Here is a 27,885-nt window from a genome sequence, read left to right on the forward strand (position 1 = left end):
TGGTCTGTTAGAACTGTTCTGAATTTAATGTGTCTACTGCAATAATTATTCGTGATAGACTAGGTATTATATTCTTTAAAAACGAACAAATGTTTATTAACGGTTTTTAAAGAAAATAAAAATCTATCACGAATAATTATTGCAGTAGACACATTAACTTATATGTATATTAAGAACAGTTATAACAGACCACATTTTTAATTTTCATTAAATTTTTATGGAATAATCGAGAAAAACTAACAAAAAATGCAACGTTGCCAACTCAGCAGATATAAACGCTCTTACTAGTGTGGGCGGGCAGTGTGTGTTGCCAGTGATGATCTAGGGCTCTGAGACGGGATCCTGGCTTTTGCCGATTTTTTTCCTTAACGATGAATTTCCCAACTGTGTCGTATGGACGAACTATTTTTTTCTAAAACTGTTAACTATTCAGGATTAGTAGATTGATAACCAAGGGTGGAAAGTGACCCATTTCACCCGAGATATTTCTGGCGGTTGAAAGAAGTGAGAGCACCAATAGTTCGAGGGGAAATGGGTAATTTCACTCGAGTTAGACACACTTTACATTACATTTCGACTGTGAGGAAAGTAAAATACTACAAAAAAAATATTGAATAATAATAAATTGAATTAACTTATATCCATCCTCCAACGGTACCTTTTCAACCTGGCCACTTGCCACAGCCGACTATAAAAAAAAATCGAGTTGGTCACGAGTCACGACCAAGGAGCTTAAGTATGTACAAAACTGGAGGTTGAACGCCGCACGAAGAAGTTTGACCTTTACCTATTACTTATTTATATATTCCATCTCTTTCTTTCACATTTCACGAATGACTTCCACTTAGAGGTTGGGGTCTAACTAAATGCGACTTAAATGTTGTGTGTTTTCATTACTTATTGGGTGATTGCTATAAGAAGTAGTATTATCATTATAAGAAGTCTCAGGCCAGAGTTTTTTTTATATGTGCTAAAGAGCAGTGCTGACTGAAATAATTTGTATTATATTTTTCTATTGTGTTATTTTTCTTTTACAACCACGACTTCTTATTTCTCCGATCGCTAGCGGTTACATTGGCGCCCAACGTGGGGCCATCACAAACCTCGTAAATGTCTTCGTCGCTGCTATTGAGGTACCGATTGTTGATTTCGTCGTAGAAGGTGACGAACAGACCGCTAAAGTTCGCGTAGTCGGTGGCTGGGTGCGATACGCCTTGCTCTTCTGACGCCATGTTGGACCTGAAAAGGATGATGTAACTTATTGTTTGATGTAACGAGAAGAAGAAGATAGACGAAGAAGAACATATTTAATAGCTCATAATACAATACATTAATCTTCTAATTCTTAACTTTCTAATTATATATTTTCTTTTAGCATTTATGTCTTGACTGTTATGCTATCGGCAAGCACACAAGAAATACGTACAGATTAAAATATAAACGTAGAAGTAGGTTAAAAAAATTACCATTTTCCTGGATTTGTGTTGTTGGTGCTTCCAGTGGGGCCGAATGCTGTTGGGCTCCATTCGACTGGCATCATAGCAGGACCCTGCGGACAAAGAGGATTCAATTATAATTAATCTTGTTTGTTTGGATTTTATAGTGTGGATTGGGAACTTCACTTACACCACACGTTAACATGCACACGTAAAAGTCATCGTAAATTTCAAAATATTTTGCTAATGAATTCCGAAACACTGGTGCGTGCGAGTTTAAATTTTGTACCTACTCACGATCCTCTGTTTGTGAGGCCATAGTGCAAACTAAGTACTTACATATACTAATTAGTGCCATCCACGAAGACGCGTGATTTTGTCAAAATTAAACATTAATGACATTGTAATAAGAACCACGGCACGCGTCATCATGAATGACTCTACCTATACATATAGGTACAGAGTATCTACTCTGTACCAACTGTTTTTGTACAAACACATTTTATAGAGTGTGGTAGAGAAAAGTACAGAATGTTTCTTAGAGAACTTGATGCTAGTCCATAAGACAGATGCGTCTGGAAATTCGAATTATCACAAGGTTTTCCAGTAACCGAAAAGGTAATCCGAAGAAATCAGTAAATAAAAATCTAAAATCTCGTAATCCTGTGAAAACCGTTCTTCCTTAAGTATTTACATGTACACGTAGTTTATTCAACAAAATTTCTCCAAATGCCAAGTGCCTAGTGGATATTATGCCAAACCATTTTCTGTTAAAAGAAAATTCTCTTGAGCTTAGTACTGGCTGATCGGAGATGAATGTTACAGAATGCGTATTCGATTTTCGATTTGAAAGATTGGATATCTGAATGAAATGACGGATGGGTGCAGGATGAATGACAACGTGAATGATTCAGGAACGAGAAGACGAATAATATTCGTATAAAGGTGCGACCAATCCGCTGCTTAAAAAACGGTGACAGCACGGAATCGCAGTGACGCACCGTATGCGCAACGTTTTTTTTTGCATGCTTACCACACCGCTGCTTAAAATACGCAAACGGTGCGGAATCGCAGTGACGGGCCGTAAACGACAAGACTTTTGTTCAGTAAAGTCCTGATTACGGCACGTCACTGCGATTCCGTATTTTAAGTAGCGGTGTGGAGAGCATGCGATAAAAACGGTGCGCATACGGTGCGTCACTGCGATTCCGTGCCGTCACCGTTTTTTAAGCAGCGGTTTGGTCGCACCTTAATACTTGAAAGTACTCTGTATTGTAATAAGTTGGTATAGCTCGACCAAAAAAGAGATAGACAAAAGACAAGCTTGTCAACTTCTTCGTAAGTGTCACATGTCACAAAAACCTGTATTCGTTTTGAATGAGAACTTCGTACGATAGTTCTAAAGGTACATTATATAACATGCGACTGGATTTTATGTATTTATTTAGTAAGTATTATGGATCCGAGTATAATAGGAACTTATGCTTAAAAGCTAATAATATACTAAAGAGGTAAACATTGTCACTTAATTTGTTTATTTATTATGTATGTGCATCTATTGAACGCGTGCGTAGGTATGTAGGTAATTAGAAAAAGGTAAAATGACCTGTGACAGGCATTAAGAGACATTAAGTAAACATACGCAATCCCCATCGTGCACGTTTCTACATATTTCAGTGTAATACGCCCCAAAAAACCCCACCATGTCCGATTCGGACTCGCGCATGGACGGTTCCGTAAAAGTGAATAAATCTTTTGAAGTTCTATGATTCTTTGGATTTTTCTTCTACTTGTTCTGTCTCGCCCCTACTTCACCAACGTGGCAATTGTAAATGTCATTATTTTAAGTCGATGCAATTAACCGTTGAAGAGTTTCGTCCTGCGGAGACGATCCTGGCTGGACTACCAGGATGTCACTACTAGATTATTAAATTGTCTCGCGATTTGCATAAGTGTTCCAAATTTCAAGTCAATCTGACAACTGGAAGTTGGTAAAATTTAACTTGCAAAATTTGATTACAGACAGACAGACAGGCAACGGGACAGGTGAAACTAAATGACTGACATAAGGTTGCTAGACAGATAGACGTAGTTCGAAGTGATCTTTATAAGCATTATTTTTTCTTTATACGGTGGTTAAAGGAAGATGACGGAATGTGGATGGTTAATGTTTACTTCTAAGGAACATAACCCTAAAAACAACATAATACCGAGTGTTTTGGCGTGCCGCCAAACAGCCCAAACGGTTTGTTAATTACAGCGCCTTCAGCCGGCTCTATACTACGAAGTGCAAAATTGTAACTTCGCGTCTCCGTTGACGCTTATACGAGTGAGAGGGACGGTGCGATACGAACTTCGATTTTCGAATTTCATAGTAGGCCCCCTGCGATCATTATTACGCAATGTTTACCTTACAGACCAGACAATAGCTTCGTTAATTGATTAATAGAGTGTTAACGTTTTAATTACAAATATGGTTTGTAAAGGAACTACACTTGTCAAGATTTTTGTTAGCTTCTATGTGGTTATCTCTTTGAACTAAAATAATTACTTTGCTCACCCGCGTCCTTACTCTCTCTTTAATTAAGTATCTTCATAGCTTGTATAGTGAAGATACAATAGAGAGATTAAGGTCGCGAATGAGCAAAGACATTCTTTTAGTTCATTGATATGGACACCTCCGCAAAGTAGCGCCTGATTCAATAAGATATCTCTTTATTAGGAGCAGAATCGACAAGTCAAGTTAACGTGTATACCTATATTTCTAAACGACTACACTCACTACACTCACAGAGGCCGTATTGCCTTTCTGACGGTCACGATCGCAATGAAATGACAGATTTCGCATACAAAAAACAGTCATTTGATTGCGATCGCGAACGCCAGAAACGTTAGGCCGTCTGGCCTAACGTTTTCAACCGGTGTGCCGTGATTTTCGCGAAGTAGCTGCATTGAAATCATGAATAGATATTTTAATGCGAAAATAGTAAGAAAACAACTGACGCGTGTTGTGTGCGATTAATAAGATGAGTGCGATTATTAATGTTATACATATTATGCGTATACTGTTATAGAACCCTCTACGCGCACTCTCTGATTCTGATTCTGACTCGCACTTTGCTATTTTTACTGGTGTGCCGTGAAATTTTTATGAACGAAAAGTACGCTGTTAAAACCAAAAGCACTATTAGTTATTCTGTGCTAAAAGGTTGAAAACGCATGCATTAGGCAATACGGCCTCAGTATTTTATTACTTATACCTAACTATTTCCATTGACGAGAAAAGTAACAAACAATTTTGGTTTGCACACTTATGCAATCTTTCCTTATAATAATATATATTTATAGTGGTTAATACCAAAGTTAGTATTTTATTCCATTTTTGTTGACGGACATTACACTTTTTATATAATTCGAACGTGGGGGGTACAACATCTCAGTGTAGAGGTATACTTCAAAATCTATTTATTTATTTTATTACAAATATGTCTGTCATTAATATAATGGGCAATACGGTATTGACAACTCCTGAATTTGCCATATCTTAATATTATTATGAAAATATAGATTTACAGACAGTGTTTAGCGAAAAGAAAACTTAAATCGGTTGAAAATGGATTTAAAGTGATTTTTTGAAAAATCTATATACCTGTCTCTTTCTCAAACGCTTTTATCTATGCAGCAAGTATGGCGCTACTGGCGTGTGACGTCACATGCCAGTATGTCTTTCTTTGTCTAATCTTGAATTTCAAACCTTTATAACTTTGTTATTTGTAAAGATAGCTTAATTTTTGTTTCTCTTTTCGATAACAGGCATTGTGTAGTTTTAATTTATAAAACATATACAAAATAGTCCAATACCGTATTTATGGACAATGCTAGCATTCGGGAGTAGTCGTGTGTTCGAATTTTTCACAATTTTTGCAAATGTGTTGCCTACATTGAGGACTATGATGGAATGCCTCTTGGGTCTGAAATAAATAAAACAAAATATATAATTTTATTCGCTATAATAGTCTTTAATACCAAGCAATGAAATAAAGTCTGAACACAAAGAGGCTTAAGATGTTTTAAACACTGAAATCTTTGTTAAATCCTCACTGGAAACATCTAAACAAAAAATTAGGTAGTCATTTGATTTTCACACTATAGTAGTATCTTTTCCCATTGTTAATTTAAGCCGCCTAAGCTCAGATTCTCTGGCTATTGTACGAAAGTTTAATCCGAATTCTTGCTAGGAAACGTTTATCTCTCAAATTGCTTTTGAAATTCAAAACTCAAATTTCATTTTGTTTTTATTAGCTTCATACTTTGTAAGCTATGCTCAGGGTTTTTTCGATGGGATCGTATCAGAAATGAGGAGATAAGAGTACGTAGAAGAACGAGGGTTGCAGATGTAGCCACGCGAATAAGCTAGTTGAAGTGGCAATGGGCTGGCCATATAGAACGAAGAACAAATGCCTGTTGGCGCGGAAAAGGTTTCGAATAAAGGCTTTTTTGGCTGCAGCTCAGGGCTTCGTTAATATAAAAGGCCTCCAACCCCCATCGGAGATCTATTGTATCATTATCGAAGTCAGTTTTTAATTAAATCGTAAATAGATAAATAATTTATTGAAAAAAGCGTTACTTTGCGCAGGTCCATATTAATCAATTAAAACAACAATTTCTAATAAAGTGTCTAACATCTAGTAGCATGTTGTACAGTTAAGTTGCTCTGAAGATGAGCTCTGGTTGAGTTCGAAACATGTCAGCGTAGTGTGGTGTTGGTGATAGTTGGGTTTGTGTGATGTGTGCATGTGTTCTTACTTATACAGTGTGGAGGCTAAAACGGAAAATTTAATTAACAACCGAAACAAAATTAACAGAGAGAGAAAAAGAAGTTTAGGCAACCCGTTGGGGATCGAGTTGTTACGACGCCATGCCACGGTAGGTAATATAGTCATACTTGTTAAGGCCATTTTGGCCGGATGCTGCACTTCGTGAAGAAAGCAAGCCGCTTTGCACAGTGATAGTACAGACTAAACTGAGTGATTTGACTCGCAGCAGCGGAAGTTTCACCCCTTAGGAACAAAGATGGCGCCACTTCTTTAAAAAATATTTCAAAAAATTCTACAAGCTAAAGTCATAAACCGATTTCAATGTTTAATATCTCAAATGAGAGCCTATTATATACGTTACTTATAAAAAAATACAAAAAAAATATTTACAAAAAACTTTTGTCAAAAAAACGCCATCTTAAGTTTTTTTTCTTACCTGATTTGTAGTTTTTACTTGATTGCTTAAAAAAACTGTATGCAACATGAATGGTTTAATGCATGTACATATTACTGAGTACATAACGAGTATTTTAAAAAAAATCCGACACCGATACCTATCATATTTAACGAAATATGACAGTTTAAATGTGAGCACAAATTTCTTTGAAAAATATTTCAAAAAATTCTACAAGCTAAAGTAATAGACCGATTTCAATGTTTAATATCTCAAATTAAAGCTCATAACATTCATTATTTACAAAAAATATAAAAAAAATATTTACTGAAAACTTTTGTAAAAAAAACACCATCTCAAGATTTTTTTTCTTACCTGATTGGTAGTTTTTATTTAATTGCTTAAAAAAACTATATGCAACATGAATGGTTTAATGCATATACATATTACTGAGTACATAATAAGTATTTAAAAAAAAAATTGACACCGATACCTATCATATTTCACGAAATATGAAAGTTTAAATGTGAGCACAAATTTCTTTAAAAAAATTCAATAAATTCTACAAGCTAAACTAATAAACCGATTTAAATGTTTAATATCCCAAATTAAAGCTCATAAAATTCATTATGTAGAAAAAAATATAAAAAAAATATTTACTGAAAACTTTTGGCAAAAAACGCCATCTTAAGTTTTTATTTCTTACCTGATTGGTAGTTTTTACTTGATTGCTTAAAACATTGTATGTTGTATGCAACATGAATGGTTTAATGCATACTTATATATATTTCTGAGTAAATAACAAGTATTATAAAAAAACCGACACCGATACCCTTCATACTTCACGAAATATTTAAGTTTAATTGTGCACGCTTTTCTTACAAATAAATTTCAACGAAATCTTCAAGTGAAACTAGTACTCTGATTATAATGTTTAATGTTAAATGAAAAGAAGAACGAAATTACCTAATTTATTAAAAAAAAAAGTTTTTTCCTGGTGTTACGAAAAAATATAATTACTTTAAAATTAGTAATTATTAAGACAATAAATAAAAACTATACCGTTTCCGGCATAGTTGGTTCTTAGATGTAATATATATTGCTTAGTAGTTGGCGAATTTATTTAAAAATTAGCTTTTTATGTGATAGGTAGGGCTACAGCTTATAGATATGTCACATTTGAAATAAAAGACTATGAACATCAATGTTCATCAAATATTTAAATTAAAACCTATAAGTCCTCTTCGGGTTCATCGGCAGATGTAGAACTGAAAAGGAAAAGTCGTTTTGAAGCACTTGTGCTATTCCAATACTACAAAATCACAGATCTTTTAGACACGGACTGTGTTGCTGTAATTACTGTTGAATTATTTTTGTGCCTAGTTGATTACCATTAAATCTAAAATTTTGTGCCTACCTGTGGAAATCAGTGGTCAGCATACAAAATAACCCTGCATTGAATATTATATTAACTTACTTTTGATTTGTACAGCCACCTTTGCAGGATTTACACTGGGCAGTGCATGGTAAGCTGACCCGACGACACCCACAACGCATGGTATCGCAGCCAGATTTGCAGCCACAATACTTAATGGTCCAAGAGGCTTACTTTCCTTTTCCAACTCTTTTTGCCTTAGTCCATCCCCAAGAAGATGGACATGGTACGGAAACTTCTGGTTTCAGAGCGTTTCTCCATATTTGGCCCGCTTGGTAAGCTGCACGCAGTGTATGTTTATAGAGAGCATGTCCATACCATGTCCATCTTCTTGGGGATGGACTAAGGCAAAAGAGAAGGACTCCAGAATTGTCGGCAGTTATAGCGATTTGGTCGCAATTAAGCCTCTTGGACCATTGTGGCTGCAAATCTGGCTGCGATCCATGCGTTGTGGGTGTCGTCGGGTCAGCTTACCATGCACTGCCCATGTAAATCCTGCAAAGGTGGCTGTACAAATCAAAAGTAAGTTAATATAATATTCAATGCAGGGTTATTTTGTATGCTGACCACTGATTTCCACAGGTAGGCACAAAATTTTAGATTTAATGGTAATCAACTAGGCACAAAAATAATTCAACAGTAATTACAGCAACACAGTCCGTGTCTAAAAGATCTGTGATTTTGTAGTATTGGAATAGCACAAGTGCTTCAAAACGACTTTTCCTTTTCAGTTCTACATCTGCCGATGAACCCGAAGAGGACTTATAGGTTTTAATTTAAATATTTGATGAACATTGATGTTCATAGTCTTTTATTTCAAATGTGACATATCTATAAGCTGTAGCCCTACCTATCACATAAAAAGCTAATTTTTAAATAAATTCGCCAACTACTAAGCAATATATATTACATCTAAGAACCAACTATGCCGGAAACGGTATAGTTTTTATTTATTGTCTTAATAATTACTAATTTTAAAGTAATTATATTTTTTCGTAACACCAGGAAAAAACTTTTTTTTTAATAAATTAGGTAATTTCGTTCTTCTTTTCATTTAACATTAAACATTATAATCAGAGTACTAGTTTCACTTAAATTGAAATTTATTTGTAAGAAAAGCGTGCACAATTAAACTTAAATATTTCGTGAAGTATGAAGGGTATCGGTGTCGGTTTTTTTTATAATACTTGTTATTTACTCAGAATATATATAAGTATGCATTAAACCATTCATGTTGCATACAACATACAATGTTTTTAAGCAATCAAGTAAAAACTACCAATCAGGTAAGAAATAAAAACTTAAGATGGCGTTTTTTGCCAAAAGTTTTCAGTAAATATTTTTTTTTATATTTTTTTCTACATAATGAATTTTATGAGCTTTAATTTGGGATATTAAACATTTAAATCGGTTTATTAGTTTAGCTTGTAGAATTTATTGAATTTTTTAAAGAAATTTGTGCTCACATTTAAACTTTCATATTTCGTGAAATATGATAGGTATCGGTGTCAATTTTTTTTTAAATACTTATTATGTACTCAGTAATATGTATATGCATTAAACCATTCATGTTGCATACAGTTTTTTTAAGCAATCAAATAAAAACTACCAATCAGGTAAGAAAAAAAACTTGAGATGGTGTTTTTTGCCAAAAGTTTCCGTAAATATTTTTTTATATTTTTTTGTAAATTATGAATGTTATGAGCTTTAATTTGAGATATTAAACATTGAAATCGGTCTATTACTTTAGCTTGTAGAATTTTTTGAAATATTTTTCAAAGAAATTTGTGCTCACATTTAAACTGTCATATTTCGTTAAATATGATAGGTATCGGTGTCGGATTTTTTTAAAATACTCGTTATGTACTCAGTAATAAGTACATGCATTAAACCATTCATGTTGCATACAGTTTTTTTAAGCAATCAAGTAAAAACTACAAATCAGGTAAGAAAAAAAACTTAAGATGGCGTTTTTTGACAAAAGTTTTTTGTAAATATTTTTTTGTATTTTTTTATAAGTAAAGTATGTAATAGGCTTCATTTTGCGATATTAAACATTGAGTTCGATTACTTTAGCTTGTAGAATTTTTTGAAATATTTTTTAAAGAAGTGGCGCCATCTCTGTTCCTAAGGGGTGAAACTTCCGCCGCGAGTCAAATCACTCAATTTAGTCTGTACTATCACTGTGCAAAGCGGCTTGCTTTCTTCACGAAGTGCAGCATTTTGTCTCTAACAAGTAGACTAATAGTAAGTAGGAACGTATCTAGGTTTCCATCCAGTTAAGTATTTGTCATATTCAATTAACGTTTATGTCTAGTGAGCACATGTAGTGTTAATGTAACTCAAGCCGATAATGAAATTGGCGGGTGCGCCGGCCGCTCGCTAAATATTATGAAGGATTTAGGCGCTGTCCACGTCCGATCGGTATCGGTTTTAAAATAATTGATTGATTTAGGCGTTAGTGATTTAGGTCCATACCAATGGACCGAAACAATTATTTTGCTCACCCGCGACCCTAAGCAAACGGCGGCCACGACGTACAAAATACGCGTTCTTGAATCTACACAAGCACGACGACGTCTGTACACGCGTCAATGTGCGCGTAAGACACACGGAGCTGACTATCGCAAAACCCTAGTACTATAAGTACTACCAATGACATTTAAAGGTTATAAACTTATATTATGTAGGTATGGCTTAGATATGTGCAAATAAATGTAATCGTTAATCTTACCTATTTATTTAAACCTACTTAAAATGTGTCTATCTGTGTATTTAAGCATTATTATTTTCAATTAAAATAGATATACGACTACAAACTTAAACGAATTATTCGGTAGGTAGTTATTTCATGTATTACTTCGTACCTAACCTACATCCTTCCTTTGGGAAGGACAAAGGAAATAATTATAATTGGACACGGATGGCCTAAGCTTTGTAGTACATAGTGAAAAACTAGTAGGAAAAGCCGGAGATTTTTTCCTCTATTTTTCCTGAACATCTTAAGCTCTACGCAATATAATTTGTAAGTTTCAGTTTGGGGCGGAGCGTGGCCATTCTGTAGGTTAGTACTATATTATATTCTGTGCCCTAAGGTTAAGGGTAACGTAAGAAAGAAAGAAAGAAAAATATTTATTCGTGACATTCAGGTAGGCTTGGTTGAGGGTCGCGGGTGAGCAAAGTAATTGTTTCAGTTCATTAGAATATTTTAAATTAGTTGTTATCTACGAGTTGTACACCACAGCTGTGTCTGAATGACAAAGTAACATTATAACAAAAAATTTAACCGACTACAAAAAGCCATGACAATAATTTTCTACCAGTCTAAAGTCGGTGCCTCAGCACGAGACAGCAGGAGTGGCCCTATACTCGTATAGTCGCCTACCTCACCTACGCACTATATATTGGTCTTCAATCACAGTCAGTTAAATTTTTTGTTATATTTTTTTTCACGCTTTTCAGTGTAGGTAAATAATCTAAGATACAATAGTTTAATGTCAACTGCTCATCACTTTTTACATAAGTTATCTTTTTCCGATGCAGAGACGTTCATTATTGAGGAGTCCTGGTGCTTCACCACCCGTTCCATTTCACCATTTGCATTACGAAGAGCATAAATTGCTAAGCAACTATGTTAAAGCAATTGAAATTCAACCCGTGAAATACTTGTTATTGAGTATAGTAACTCCAATGGTCAACTGTCGTCTTCATCATCAGTTCCACTTCATCAAATGATGATTTTCAAGAGCAAATGCACGAGCTACTACTAAATATATCAAAATTACTATAGGTGTCCCTACAACATTTGAAGAGTTCCCTCGATTTTCTTAAGATTCAATTATCAGATCCTGATTTGGTGCTTATGGGACCGAAAGCATTCCTAGACGAACGCAAAAAAAAATAAAAATTGCTTCATAAATGACGGAGTTCTAAGGTAACAAACAATTTAATCTATCAATTCGATTGTATTTTTTTTTGTTTGTTACCTTAGAACTCCGTCATTTATGAAGCAATTTTGATTTTTTTTATGGTTGACCTGGGAGGTTAACCTCCTCCTTTTTTGAAGTCGGTTAAAAACAATAATATGTCACACCGGCAAAACTTTCACAAACACCACCACGAATCGATTTCGTTTAGTTTAGCAACGGATAATATGTGTGCTCCGTTTGTAGCTCTGTGGATGACCTTGTAGAGAGTCTGACATGCGTAAGCAATTTTTATTAACCAACTTCAAAAAAGGAGGAGGTTCTATGTTCCACTGTTTGTATTTTTTTCTTCACTAATTTATTGTGAAAATACCATTGGATTTAAATTTGATCATCTACCTATGTATTTCGAAGATCAAAGTACCTATAATAGATACACTTAAAAAATAAATTAAAACTGATTGATTCAACCATTAATAAGTAGTTAGCAAATAAAGAAACAAAAAAGGCATAATTAACATACTACTAGCTTTTACCCGCGACTTCGTCCGCGCTGAGTTCTAATTAGTGGCGAAGCTTCTTTATCTCATAGTTTCTTGTCAAATTACACCCTTTCAAGACGTATAGCGGCTGTAAGTGCCTCAATTCCTTGGCACATTTTGTTATCTGATTCAAACATATTCACTCCACTCTCTGAAAAGTTCCTCGTGCGTTATGAGATGTATATCCGTCATCCAGAAAGCGTTCAGTAAGTATTAAAGATAGAATCAATAAGATTGTGGAGTAGATAACGTTTTCAGAATGATGAGAAAAAAATAGTGGTTAGTGAACCTGACTACGAAGCTTGAGGTCCCGGGGTTCGATTCCCGTGTCGGGGCAGATATTTGTATAAAAAATACAAATGTTTGTTCTCGGGTCTTGGGTGTTTAATATGTATTTAAGTATGTATCTATCTATATAATTATATTTATCCGTTGCTTAGTACCCATAACGCAAGCTTTGCTAAGCTTACTTTGGGACTAGGTCAATTGGTGTGAATTGTCCCGTGGTATTTATTTATATACATGAGTCCACTGATTCATAAATATTCAAACGTATGTGGCTGAAAAAGACTTCTAACTTCTAGACTAGACGTTACTGATATACAGAGAGAGAGTTCGCTGCTTTTTCTGTTAATAAACCACGCTGTAGGACGCGCTTTGGAATAAGCAGAGCGATATACTTTTACTATGGTCACTTAAGTTGTCATTTTAAGACTAATCCTATAAATGTGACATTTTTATATAATATAATAAATAAATAAATAAATCTGTTTGAGTGCGAGTTTTATTTGTCGAACATTACCCTCTAGATTAGCCTCAGATGTTCAAATGGGCTTTTACGGCTTACCGGAGAGAGAGTGAAGGTGTTTGTTATTCCTTCACGCTAAAACGATGGTTTAAGCTAAAATGTCTTTAGTAGAGATAGCTGGTCGTCTAAATTAATAAACATGCTATTTTTTACATTGATGTACCCACAGGATCCATGTAAAATTGCAAAATCATAACCACTGTGCCTGGACTAGAGTTTAAAAACCTAATTCTACCTTTACCAATTTAGAAAAGTTGAAAAACTCCCGGCATTTTCAAAGTTTGATATCTCAAAAACGGCTAAACCGATTTTGATGAAATATAGCTATTAACTACCGCAAAGAAATTCGCTTTCATGTAAGTAAACTGCATCGAAATCAGTCCATCCGTTTGAGGGCTACGAAGCCACAGACTGACACAGACATTGACGTAAAACTTATAACACCTCTCCTTTTGCGTCTGGAGTTAAAAAGCGTCCATTAAAGCGGGTAGGTATGATTACAATTTACGGGGCTTTAATGGACGCAATGCAACACGCAACATGCATAACGTGACCTTAGTAGCGTTTCTTTGATCGTTGACAGTGATAAATGAAGCGCCCGTGGCTCTAGATCCAGTGCACAAATTAATTATAGAAACCTATTCCATGCTGCTGCAAGATAAAGGAAGGCAGTTTACTTACAGTTAATCTTGGAGGAGTGCTTTTAGAGAAAACGTTTTAATATTTAAGTTGATGTCGCTTTGGGCTCGATGAATTGGGAAGTTTCCTTGGTATTTAGCTGTTAAATGTTCATATATAGGACAGATAGCAGTATCGTAAAAAATATATAGTTATTTGAATTTTCAATTAGAAGTAGCCCTGTCGTGCCTATGGAAAATATTAAAATTTTAGCGTAAACAAACGATCGACACTGCAAACCGCAAACTCGTAATGGTGGCCATACACGTTACGGTTTACCGGAGAGGTCTACCTGTGCAGGTCGACCGGAGCGTGTATGCCGACAGACCTGTGCAGTTTTTTTGACCTGCGCAGGCGACCGGAGCAAATTCGAAAATCGATTTTGCTCCGGTCGCACCGAACGGTGAACCTGTGCGTGTGTGCGTACCTGCGTTTTTCTTTTTAATAACCAATGCTTACACCACTTTTTTCGCTTCCTTTTCACTGTTCTTGTATCTTTTTTCCTCAAAATGAACGCAAGGCCTAGAAGAGCAGTGCGTCCTCGTCCTCACTCGATGCCATCGCAAATAGAACTGAAGACCGCTCCGGTACACCATTCTCGTACCTGCACTTATTATAATATTATGTATAATTATAAACTGATAATAACCGAAAATAGTTTTATACGTTTACATTTAGTATTATGACGATAAAAATATGTTTATTAATAATAAAAGTTAACTAAGTATTTGCCCTCGGTAGGAAAGATAACATTCATTGTTTCTTGACCCATTTGGCATCGTTCGCATGAAAAAACCTAAAGAAATAGAAAAACATTCTTATTTCCTCGCATTTTCCTGCTCCGTTTAGTTTGATTATCAATTTCGTGACAAAAAAATCCTGACAGTAATCACCTGTCGCGCTGGTCAAGACGATCTATTGTTAAAACTTTTATTTCTGACATAAAGTGTTTAGGAATTCTTTTTAACGAATAAAACTGGAGGTTTTTTGAACCTACAAAACCTTGCGAGTGTATAACTACACACTGGAGGGCTCTCAGTATGAGAGTGCTTCGGCCGTAATTCCCACGCGGGCCCAGTGCGGATCGGGAACTTCACACTCACTGTTAAATTTCTTCGCCAGTGTGTGCACCGCCTCCCGATGTTTTCCTTGACCGTAAAGCTCGTGGTAAATTTCTAATGTAACATCGCACGTGAATTCCGAAAATCTCAGAGGTGCTCTGGGCTCTAACCCACAATGAACAACATGAACCCTTAATTTGGCGGATAGTGGGTCAATTCCAAGGTAGGCAGCTGCTACTTTGCGCCTGCGGCAGCACGCCAGCCCACCACAGCAGGGCATGCAGCCCTAGCGCTGCCTACCCTCATTGCACGCCCCAGGGCACCATTAAACAACAACTCATAATTATAATGAAATACAATTCTAGGTAAAAGGTGTAATTAGATGAACGCCAAAAGCCTTTCATTCGCAAATTACAGCCCGCAACCCTTTTAAAAACGGGGCGACGCTAGGATATTTGCATATGAACGTGAGTTGGCACGTTACCTACGAGTACTTGCGAAATTCTCAAGTGTGTTTTTCTTAGTTACCTATTTAAATAAAAAGGGTTACTACTACAAAAACCTAATGGTTTTAATATACGAAAAAAATAATATTTATTTTGCTTAATTCGAACGGTTTCTTGGTAAGTACATTGATTCAATAATAAGAAAAACACTAGAAATCAAGTCGATGAGGGTAAGGAATTTAATTTCCTATGAAAGTAGGGCTTGAATTGCTTAAGGTTTTCTTCACCGTAAAACTTGGTAGATTTCAAATGTAATTAAATTGACAAGATTTCATTTTTTTAACATCTGTTAATTACTACAGGAATCGAAAGAGTTTTGCCTCCTGAACATGGGAAAATATTGCATATAATTGTTTTCTCCATATTAAAAAAAATACAAAAAATTTAAAAAATATGTCTGAATTTGCCAACACTACAACAGAATAGATGTTTCCTTTGCCTTTATCACCAGAAAAAGGAGCTGTCATAATTTTGATATTGTCTCTATGCAACGTCTACGTCAGATTTACGTGATCTTTTTTTTAAGAGACTAGACAAAAGTAATGGATCTATAATATTGTGTCGTAGTTTTGGAGTTATGCCCTTTTAGAATAAGCACATCTTAAAAAAATGTAATAAATTAATTAATAGTTGTAGCGAAATTTTAAAAATATCAGCGTTTTTCTCTTTCCAAACAGAATACAGAGAACGAATCAAATTATAGTCTTAGAAATATGAAGTCTTGTCAATTACGCACATAAATTTCGAATTAAATATACTGAGCGGCAAAAAATCTGGTTCTCAAATGTATGCAGAAATAGGTAAGTAATTTTGTATGTAGAGTGGGCCGCATTTTGTGCCACTGAGTATAATTAGCATGCTTAGGACACATGTCTCATGACAATGAGGGCTATCGCGAATGAATTCGCCGCTAGAGGCGCTAGTGTAGCGTGAGGTCTCCGAAATGTCAAATCTCATAGTTTTGGAGCTACACGGGTTTATTTATAATTAGAATTATTTTGTGAATATTTTGCAATATCTGAAATTAATTATGGCAAATATGCGTTCCGGGGCAATGAATGTCTGTCTCCCTTTTTTCCGAACAAAACGGGGACTTTGCAACACTGTGGCATGCTCGATATTTTTATGCTACGGTTTTAAGGTGTATTAAATATAATTTTAATCTAAACTTTGTTTTCACGCCCGTAATAACAGACTTTGAAAGCCATACTTAAAAACCTCACGCAACAGTGCGCCATCTAGTGAGACAAAAAACGATAGCCCTCATTGCCTTAAAACTGTCACAACTCCCAACTTTTAGTGGATTTGTACCCCATAAAATCATATTTTTAATAAGTAACTCTCAGGAGACGTTACCATGGCAACAAGCGATACTAAAAATTGGATCCGCGTTCCTAGGGATCCGCCCACCAAGTGAGGTATAATTTAACTCGAGAATGGCATACGTAGAAGTCCCTTCTGAATATCGATGTTAATTAAAATTGAAGTCCTCGAAAGACGGAACGAGAGTGTTTTGTGAACGTTAATGAGCACTTCCGAAGTGTATTCAGCGTATTTCAGCAGGGCTACTACGAAAATCGAAACTCAAAGTTCGTATTGTACCGTCCCTCTCGCTCTCGTATTAAATAGTATAAGTGTCAGAGGGACCGCACGACGCGAACTTCGAGTTTCGAGTTTCGTAGTAGCCCTGCCGTCACGTTGGCATTGCAGTAGCGGCGTTAGGGTAGGGCGCGGTGGGGCGACTGAGTGAAATATCTCTAATAAGTAATTAATTTAATTAAGTGTTCCTTTGTGTATGTGTTAATGGTTTTAGTTCATCTACCTAGACTGCAAGGCATATGAAGGGTACAGGAAAGAACATCCCTAGCCGCTTTAGTATTTAACATACAAAGTTATCGCGTATTTAAAGTTACGAATGATTTAATTAATTAAGAAATGCGCTTATTCAGTTGACTGTAAATTAATTGTGTGCCGAAAGTATCTTTTACATTAAATTTGTTAAAAGTAATGGATCATTATTTGCAAAAACCCGAACCAAACCCTTTTAAACACAAAAGAAGTATACGTTGTCACTAAACTACCGTACAGCTGTAACAGAAGATGTAAGTAATTCATAATATTGATAAAAAGACAGAAGTTACGAAAATGTTACAAACTTGCAACATTTTAACGCTATCTGTGTGTTGTCAGCAAATCCAACCCTAACGTTATTAGAATCACATTCGTACTTTGCTACTCTGCGACCAAAGCCTGAGCAGCGAAATTGGTTTCAGTCCGTGGAATATCGCGCCATACACGTTTCATTCAGTCAGAAACTAATCTCGATCGTCTGGTGTATTCCACAAATTGTCCATAATATACGATAGACATTCGGATCATTAAAAGGAATTCCTTCGTCGCCGCCCGCTTTATTATCTATCGCTCAATATCTAAGGAAAATTCCAATAAGCATGAAAATTCCGGTGGACCGTATTGCGTACAGAGGTCCTAAATAAGCCTTGTTTGGTGAAAGGGCCATACATGTCTTGTTATTTGAAATTGGGTATTGTCATGTTTGCGTCTATGCCGCCCGTTTTCGGTCCGCGCTATGAGATAAAGATGTATTTTCCGTTCTATTTTTGTAGTTTCGGTCTCCGTGAGTGGACGATGCGGATTACCACGGTAGATTGTATGTATAATGCAACTGTTACATTAGATTGGCTTGATCTTATCAAGATAAATAGATCTGGCTGACTGACGTCGTGTGACGATTATGATTATTGGCGCTATCTGGGTAGTTATACTGAAGAAATGAGTCAGGTAGAATGGAATAATATTATAAAACTATATGGTGTACATACGGTAAAATTACAATTTATTATAATTTCTTGCTTACGGTCTCTCAATTCTTCGATATTGCTACGGGAAACTGGTAGCGGTTGAAACTCTCGTACTCGTAGAAATACTACAAAGACTACAGTATATATAGGAACTACTATCTGTGTATATGTCGGCGGAAGATCGTAAAAATCGCCAGATCACGAAATTCCTAGGCATATCGTGAAATGGTGTCATTTCATGAATTGGCTAAGGGACTGTCTTAAACTTTCGTGATTTTCACTCAGTCAAAATACCACGCACAGGACTTACCACACTAACACTCACGAGTAATATTTACCTCGACGACCGCGGCCACTGTAATGTTGCCGAAACGTCGAGGTAAATATTACTCGTGTGTGTTAGCGTGATAAGTCCTGTGCGTGGTATTTTGACTATGGCTAAGAGACGTCCGTATTATCGTTCAAAACTCACCGTTCAACGATTTGCCTATTGATATGCCTAAAAGTTGGCCAGGCATATCACGACGTGCCTGAGAAAGAATACGGCAGATCGATTAGAGCAACGCATTCGTCGATATTCCTAGCTCTATATGCCTAGGAATTTCATGATCTGCCTGAACGTCAATAGGCAAATCGTTGAACGGTGAGTTTTGAACGATATGGCGGACGTCCCTTAGCCAATTCATGAAATGACCCCAATTCACTATATGCCTAGGAATTTCGTGATCTGGCGGATTTTACGATCGGCCGCCGACATATATACAGGATGGAGGATACGTATCATACAGCATGAAGTTTTAAACGTGATCTAAAATTAGTTTTTCAAGCTCAGTTAATGCTGGAGAATATAATACAATTGAAAGTCACGTCATGTTGTTACATTATAAAGAGGACTGAGTGTGACGTAGCATTCACTTCTACCACCTCACCTCTACGACTTCTTCCACCACAGATGTGCGAGGAGCGTAGCGATGAATGTATTTGTCAAAACTAATAGAAACGCTTCATTTACTTATACTCGCTTCGCTGAGGTGTTTCCACTAGAGCTGCGCTGAGCGAGGATGCCTCGCTACGCATCTTCGCACATCTCTGGTGGAAACACAGCTTAAAAGTCCACCCTATGACCATTTTCGTTCAACTTTCGTTATGTTCAGATATAACTAACTAACAAAGAGGAGACGCTGCCAGCATCTTCGGGACCTTGCCTGAGGGGTACTCTTTTAGTACCTGATTTGTTTTAGTTTTAGGTTCTATTTTTATTTTATGTATGTTTTTTATTTTATGTAGGCAAGTTTGTTAAGTATAGGACAACAACAAAAATTATACAAATAATGAATGAACACATTTCTTATTACTAACTAACATCATTAAGTACATTAATTTTTCATCTGGTAACAATGAAAGTATTAAGGGATATAAATGGCCTCTTCCATCGTTTTTATACGGGCTACTAATCGATATTTAATGACACTTTAACATTTTCTTGGTACCCTTTACGGCAGCAGGCAGCGATTATGAAAGGAGAGCGATTAAAATCGAAGAATCGTTTTAGTTGAAATTAGAAATGAGAGGCTATGAAAAGAGAAACTTTTTTAAGATGTGTATTCAATGCTGTCTTTATCATAGGGACACACGGGGCTTGTGGCCGGGGCCCACCAGCTCAGGGACCCCCAAAAGGCCGATATATTAACTTTTTTCCATTTTAATCTGACAAAAACTTATAACAGAAGATTTTGTTCAAAGGAGACCCTATAAGCTAGTATTTAATCATACTTATATGTGTATGATAAATAAAATACTTAGCACATTCACAGCATAAAAATGTATGGATCACTTTCTTTAATTTCCAAAAAGCCCCCAGGTTCTTATATGTGTTCCAGGGCCCCCATATAGACTAAGACGGCCCTGTGTGTATTTCGATACTTCTATGAGACCATCTGTTGGATATTGCACTGGGTTTGAATATGCATTCAAATGAGCGGAGGCTTCTTTGAATGTCAGAATCAGCTGGTCCTGAGATAAATATAGGATGCTAGCACCTCACACAATGCGATACAATCTTATTAAGAGCATTGCAGGCTCTTGGGATTCCTTATTAAGTTCCGGTGTAGGAAAATGGAATACCACATACGACTCTTTATCGAACACCACATAATAAATACAGAAAATGATGAGATGGAGAAAATGTAAAAAATAAACTATAGGCAGCACATACTTAACTGTACGTTACAATATTCTAGATTCCCAAAATAATACCGGGTGTGGCCTGAAATACGAGCAAAAAATTAAAAACTAGATCGTGCTCGTCAAACTGAACAACATTAGTTCAGCGACTTTTAAAAATAATGGAGTCTTTGAATTTTCCTTTTTTCATACAAATTAAATAATGCTATCAATGTATGCCATCCTAGAACACAACTGACGTCGCCTGTTACGCTACAAACATCAAGCATTTCGCTTTACATTGCTTATTCGAATTAACTTAAAAGTGTAATAAAAATTGAAAAACTAATTATTTTTAAAAGTCGCTGAACTAATGTTGTTCAGTTTGAAAGAAAAAGAAAGAAAGAAAATACATTTATATAACGCCATAAAAACAGACATAGAACAAATACAAGACATATTCGATACACATAAAAATACATTAGAAAGCGGTAAAGCGGTTTATCTATTCAATCCGTTCCACCAACTGCCAGGTATCAGGCCACTTGTTCCGGAGTGTGGAGATCTCATTCACTGCTTACCATCCGTGGAGATAACAGCTGGCCAACTTGATTCATTATGCCTAGCTATTCATTCATTATATAGGACGTATTGTTATGACATCGGCGTGCCAAACGAGTGGCATATGCTTCGATGCATCAAAGCCAACCTGGTAAAATTTTTCCGCAAATGACTGATACAAACTTTTATGTTGACTAACTTTTTATTGATTGTATTTTTGCATTTTGATTTAGATTTTTGCATTTTCATGTAGGAATATGTAGAAGAACAAGGGTCATCGACGTAGCCAAAGGATTAGCTTGTTAAAGTACCGTTAAGGCCGAAAAGTCCTCAAATGGAGACCGCAGATCGGCAAGCGCAGCGGGCGTCCATCAGCGCGATGGACGGTGGTTAAAGCCGCTGCCACTGGTTCACGGTGGATGCAGGCCGCTTTTAACCGAAGCAACATGAGGTCTATCTACATCCTAGCCGAGTAAGGAACTAATTGGTAGCTGTACGGGCTACAAATTAAAAAAACCGGCCAAGAGCGTGTCGGACACGTTCAAAATAGGGTATAAGTAATATTTTTCCAAGGATTTCGTATTTTACACGGAATCTTCCAAGTGTAGGTAAGTATATTTTATACCTTAGGCTGCTAAATAATTCTCAAGCAAACTTAGCCGTTATAGTTTTCCTTGAAAGTTTGATATACTTACTACCATCCTGAATTTTTTCAAATGTTTCCACCCCCCCCGGTTTAGATTTTAGAGGGGTGGAGGGACGCCCGATTTTCATGAAAATTTGCACTTTAAAGTTGAATATTTCGCAAACAAATCACTTAATCGAAAAATCGTCTAAGCAAACACCATGGTTTTAAAATACCTATCCAACGATACCCCACACTATAGGGTTGGATGACAAAAAAAATCCCCCCCACTTTACGTCTATGGGAGGTACCATAAAAAATACTTTTTTACAATTTTTTATTGTACCATTTTGTCGGCATAGTTTGTATATATATCCGGGCAAAATTACAGCTTTCTAGCATTGATAGTCCCTGAGCAAAGCCGCGGACGGACGGAAAGACAGACAGACAGACAGACATGGCGAAACTATAAGGGTTCCGTTTTTGCCATTTTGACTCCGGAACCCTAAAAAGGCGGTATACGTAAAGGTCCTTAGGTTTTATTTAGGGGGTCCTTTGGTTTTATTTGCTATCAAGTTAGCCTGTATGTTATGGCACTGCTTAGGAGCAAGTGTAATAAAATAGTAGATTGTACAACAAGAGCATAAAACAAGCCATTTTACCCGAGATCGCGTACCGGCTCGGGTGGCTACTATTATTATTATTATTACTACTATTTTACGTCTCGCGTAAAACGGCTCGTTTTATGCTCTTGGTGTACAATCTACTGTTATTTTTGGGTCATTTAATTCCATAAATTAATTGATGATAGTCCAAGCATAATTGAAAATAAAAGCAACGCTATCATTCTCCCATTTGTCCAACTCGCTTTATTCCCCTCGCTCGTAAACTAGCTCCCACAGAATCACTGTTTTAAAGCCGGTAATCGTAAACGACCGCTTTATGCACTCGTGTCCGGTACGGGTTTACCGTTTTATTGGCTTTGCCGTTATATCGGTGGACTTCAAAGCGATATTGAGTTGCTTCAGAATAAATATTAAAATTTATTGCGTGCCGGTACAATGTGTGGTGCATTAACGTATTGGTTGCAGGCTATCATGAATTGCGTTTGGATAGATTAAAATGTGTATTATTTAAAGCATTGGGTACCTTGGTCGCGTGCCTGAAACATAAAGCCGGGTACTCACTAGCAAGCTGTAACTGTAACCGAACATACCTATACGTTACGAGGTTCTAGTGTGTGGGTACGCGTGAAACGATCTTCACTCGTAACATCCATCAAGCACCCTCACCGAGCGTACTCATCAAGCGAGCTGTAACAGATAGGTAGAGTAACGAGGTTTTAGTAACCGACACTCGTCGGCTCACTGCGAGCCGCACGTGTTCTGCTCGTGGCAGGCTTGCGAACCCCGTACACACTATGTTTTTAGGTTACAGTAACGTGCAACGGTTACAGTTACGCAATGAGTATTTACCTAGCCGTCATCGGCTCGCTGCGGGCAGAGAGCGTTCCGCTCGCGAACTACGTATAAGTATATACTATGATTTTTGGTAACTGTAACGTGCAATGGTTTCAGTTACAGCTCCCTGATGAGTACCTGGCTTAATAATATGAATATAAATACTATAATATAGATAGACGGTTTATTGGATTAATCCACACGTTATAGTGCAAATGAAATGACACAATTATTAATTAGTTCTTGGGCAATCGAGCTTCTACGAGAAAAGACCAAGCTCGACTCTAAAGTACCAAATTTCACCAAAATTGTAAAGGTACTTAATTTCCGAGATCACAAAAAAATATACTATACTAGAATTGCACGTTTAAATATAGGTATATTACATTCACAGTAACTTATATTACTCATATTCTGTAGAATGTCTTACTTTTAAACTATTTAGCTTCCGATATTTTGACGAATAGTAATAATTCATCTACTTTAGCTCTAAGATGAATAATAATCATTTAAGAATCATCGAGACCTCTTACTTAATTGATATCTCAGATCCACCCAAATAATTCAGTAGGAACAAATTTGCATCTATCCCTCAACTAGCCTTGTGAACGGAAGTCTTAAATACGGTCGCCGATTGTGCTAATGGATTTCCATTAAGTATACACAATTGTGCCGGAAACTTCGGGTATTCTGTGCATCTGTGGCTAAACTGCATACAGGGTTTCTCAGAAGGTGTAGGTAGAGCGTATCGTAAAGTTATTAAATTGATGCCAAATCTCCGATAAACTGCTGGGAAACTACCTGATATAAGGCATTGCATCTTCACCATAAAGGTTGGTAGATGTTGAGACATGTAAATTTTTAAACACATTTTCGAAATATCGGAATTTGATATAGAATAATAATAAAGCAAAAAGTAAATAACTCGATCGAATAAGTAAATATGCAAAAAAAGTATTAAGTACACAATTATAAAAGTTCAGTCATGTCAATAAAGCTTTTCAATTTATATTTAATCGTATGGCGTAAAACATTAAACAATTACACTAAAGAAAGCAAACAGCACATTGTACAGCGCTGCCCTCTACACTCATACTCGGGCTCCCTGGAGATCTGTACAATCTGACACCTGACGTAATGTCGTGGCTTGGGACCCTGAATGTGGATTTATAGCTAGTTTGTAGCTTTCAATGCATGTCGATTACTGTCGTTGTAGGTATTTAATAATTCAATAAAACAAGAATCTGATAAAACAAATTACAATATCCATGACAAAACTGGTTTCATTTCAAAATTAATTTATTGAAGAAAAAAACAATTTTGAAGCCTATTTATCTTAAAGCTTGCGTTTGAGTACAAGTTGCAATAAACTATTATTATTCAATTTGTTTTCTATCAATTACTTAATGAATAACTACTACCACTACATTCAACAATTATCTTCATAATTGTCACATACGCCCACGTTGCGGTTCCTAGACACGACTCCGGGACGTTAAAGTTTTCTATACAACCAGTTAACACGACATGCCGCTACGTAAATCATACTATCCTATTCTAATTGTATCTATGTGAAAGTGACACAGTGAGCTTTGAACGGGAAACTGAAGGGTTGGGTGCTAAACGAAGTTAGGAAGAAGCTTTAGTTTGCCCTGGATTGAGACGTTCAAGTTGTGAGGGCGGCTCATCGAACTAAATGGGATAACTTAGAACACATTAGTGACTGAAAACGAGTTTTATTGTGTACAGTCTTGAGTCATATAATAGTACATTGTGTCTTAAGGGCGGTAAATAAGGAATTACGAACGAGAGTCTATTAGAAGCCCGAAGTCGAAGACTGAGGGCTTTAATGAGTCGATGTTCGTAATTCTAGTACCGCCCGTGCGACATACAATGTTTTTCATCACATTTGCGAGTGAAATTTTATATTTGTAAAAGAAAAAATATAATTGTTCCAAATATTGGCGATACCTTAGGCTGTGCTCTTGGTAGCGCCGCCCTCTACCTCCCTCGGCATGCGCCGCAACGTGCGTGTGCATGTGGTCCATGTAGTCCTGCTGCAGGAGCGCGCGCACGCGCACAACGCAGCGCCATCAGTACGGGCACGGACTCATTTACCGACCTTGGACTTCGTGACAAGAAAACGTGTACGCGCAATGACTCATTTACCGACCACGGTTTCATGACAAGCACATTAAGGTCGAGGGTTTTATTTGGGGGGTTGCAACCAAGGTAGCCTGCATGTTACGACACTGTTTACGAGCAAGTGTGATGAAAAAATATTTTTAATGACCTTTTATAATATATTTTTTATCGAGGGATTAAAATAAGCCAATATTGCCCAATATATACCCGAGCTTTAGCGAGGGTGTCTATTTATCCGACGGTTTATATTGAGTTTTAGTCTCGAGGTGAAAACTCTATTTTTCACTTCGATTGCGAGAAGAAATAGTCATTAATCGTTTATGATTTACGCTCTACAATAATTTCAAAGTTTTCGGGGTAAGTATTTTTTTCCAACCAGACACAGATATAACAAAATCGCATCGGCAAAATGGTCCATACACAAACTGGAATAAACAGAATGGCGCCACCTTCTATGCGGAAAAAGCATAGAACTAAGACCACGTAGACTAAGAACGTAAAATTTTCGTCATGAAAATGGTCCTCACACACAATCTTATTTTATGCCAAAAACTAAGCAAGTACCTACTGGCTGTTTGAGTTTATCTAAGACACTCGAAATAAATAAAAAAAATATTAATTACTTTTACTCCCTAAGGACTAAAGTACTCACTTTACTCCGGCCTCGTAAGGCTATTAGGCTATATTGGCCTACTTTTAGCGCATGAGAAGTGAAAAAGTTCTTTTTAACCCCCCATGCAAAAAAGCGGGGCGTTATAAGTCTGACATTTGTACTATCAAATTTGAAGCTTCTAGGACAACCGGAAGTATCCCATATAGGTTCCTTGGTTACAGCAATTTACACATATGGAAACACTTTTTTGAATGACTTTTTCTTTTGACAAAAATAAGTGATTCTATAAGGGTTCTGTCTGTTCCGTTTTTCCTTTTGAGGCACGGATCCTAAACATACCTTTTTCAATTTCAAGAAACTAAAAGATTATTGTCTAACGCACTCAGAATCATCGCATTAACCATCTTCTTTCCATCAAACTCTATGTGGCCAGTACATACGGACTGCATTCCAACTGCAACGTACCTGCCAACTGCCGACCGCCCATACATTTCAATTGCAGTCAGAGTGCAGTTGTCCCGACTGCAATCGAACTGCAATGAAAAGTGTATGGGCAGTCGGCAGTTGGAATGCAGTCCGTCTGTACTGGCCCTTAGGTATGAGGTTTAGAAAGAGATAGTGAATGCGATTACGGCGTCTGCGCGTTAGATAATGTCGTTTCTGTTCTATGAATTCTGGAAATATAAAAAAAAGAATGGCTCATAAATTACAGAATGTTTTGAATCTGTTCTCCTAGTCGTAAATGACAGATCAAAACAATCGCGTTGTGTTAATCACATAAATCGAAGCCGTTAAATTGGATAGATTTATGACTTGTTAAAAGGTACCAAAAATCACGCCGCGTATGTAAACAGATAAAAAACAAAGGAAGGTTGCTCTTCTTGTTGCCAAAAATTAACGACACCGTTTTATTAGCACTGAAAGGAGCCAAATATTTCCTACTTCAAATCGATTTCGGTATGTATTGTAGGATACAACTGGCTGCCTACATGATGTAGAGTCATAGTTTGACATTCGACGGAATGTAGATTTGTGCAGAATTGCGAACAGGAAGAATCGATATTGGGTGAACATCGATTAATCCATTTAAACGTATGACATAAAACAGAGCTTGGGCATGTATTTGCTGAAGTTCAAATAAAACAAACGTGAAGAGCTGAAGTTATTATTATTCAAATAGGGCTTTTATTAGTATTGTGCACCATATCTCCACAACATTATTGTAATAAAATTAGGTACGACACGACGACGAGCGAAGCGAGGTTACAAGCACAACACGCGCGAGGAAATAATTTACCTCTACTAGTGCTGATTATGTAAGATGATTTAATATACGAGGAACAAGGCGATTGATCGATCGATCGATCAAATATGCTGTAACAACTTAACAACCAATGCAATGAACTCTCAGGTAGGTACTGACGATCGTGTGCTGAACCTAGGCGCGACTCTCTGAGATTTACGAAATGACATAAAAGCCGTAACAGACGATCGAACGGTCCGGCGGACCGAGAGGGACACAACTGTCTGTTAGAGTAAGATGGTGGTATGGATATCCCATTCTAACAGATCGCTGCGTCCCTCACGGTCCGCCGGACCGTTCGATCGTCTGTTACGGATATTAGACATTGACCTATTTATTTTAGAATGAAAATATAACCAGAAAATCTAAAAACATCTGCTAAGCAATCCTATGGTGTGCGTGAAGTTCCCAACGCGCATTGTGCCTGCAATGGAACTACAGTCCAACTCTTATCATTCTTAGAGACGTACGCTGGAGATGGGAAGATCGCATTTTTGTACCATTCAGATTTGTTACCCTCTGAGACCGATACAATTACGGTCAAATTACACAGCAGTTTTTCTAGAAACACATTTTGGTGACGTAAATAACCG

The 27,885-nt window shown here is 36.7% G+C and overlaps 1 protein-coding gene across 1 annotated transcript in view; it reads right to left on the reverse strand.

Moving 5' to 3' along the window:
* Positions 1 to 1,989: 1,989 nt before the first annotated feature.
* Positions 1,990 to 27,885, reverse strand: part of LOC141427155 (uncharacterized) — a 44,491-nt gene continuing 18,595 nt past the window's right edge. Inside the window, exon 5 of the mRNA XM_074086389.1 lies at positions 1,990 to 2,011. Within this exon, the coding sequence (XP_073942490.1) occupies positions 1,990 to 2,011 (22 nt within the window). The remainder of the gene's footprint in view (positions 2,012 to 27,885) is intronic.

Source organism: Choristoneura fumiferana, chromosome 4, assembly GCF_025370935.1.
Source record: "Choristoneura fumiferana chromosome 4, NRCan_CFum_1, whole genome shotgun sequence".
NCBI lineage: Eukaryota > Metazoa > Arthropoda > Insecta > Lepidoptera > Tortricidae > Choristoneura > Choristoneura fumiferana.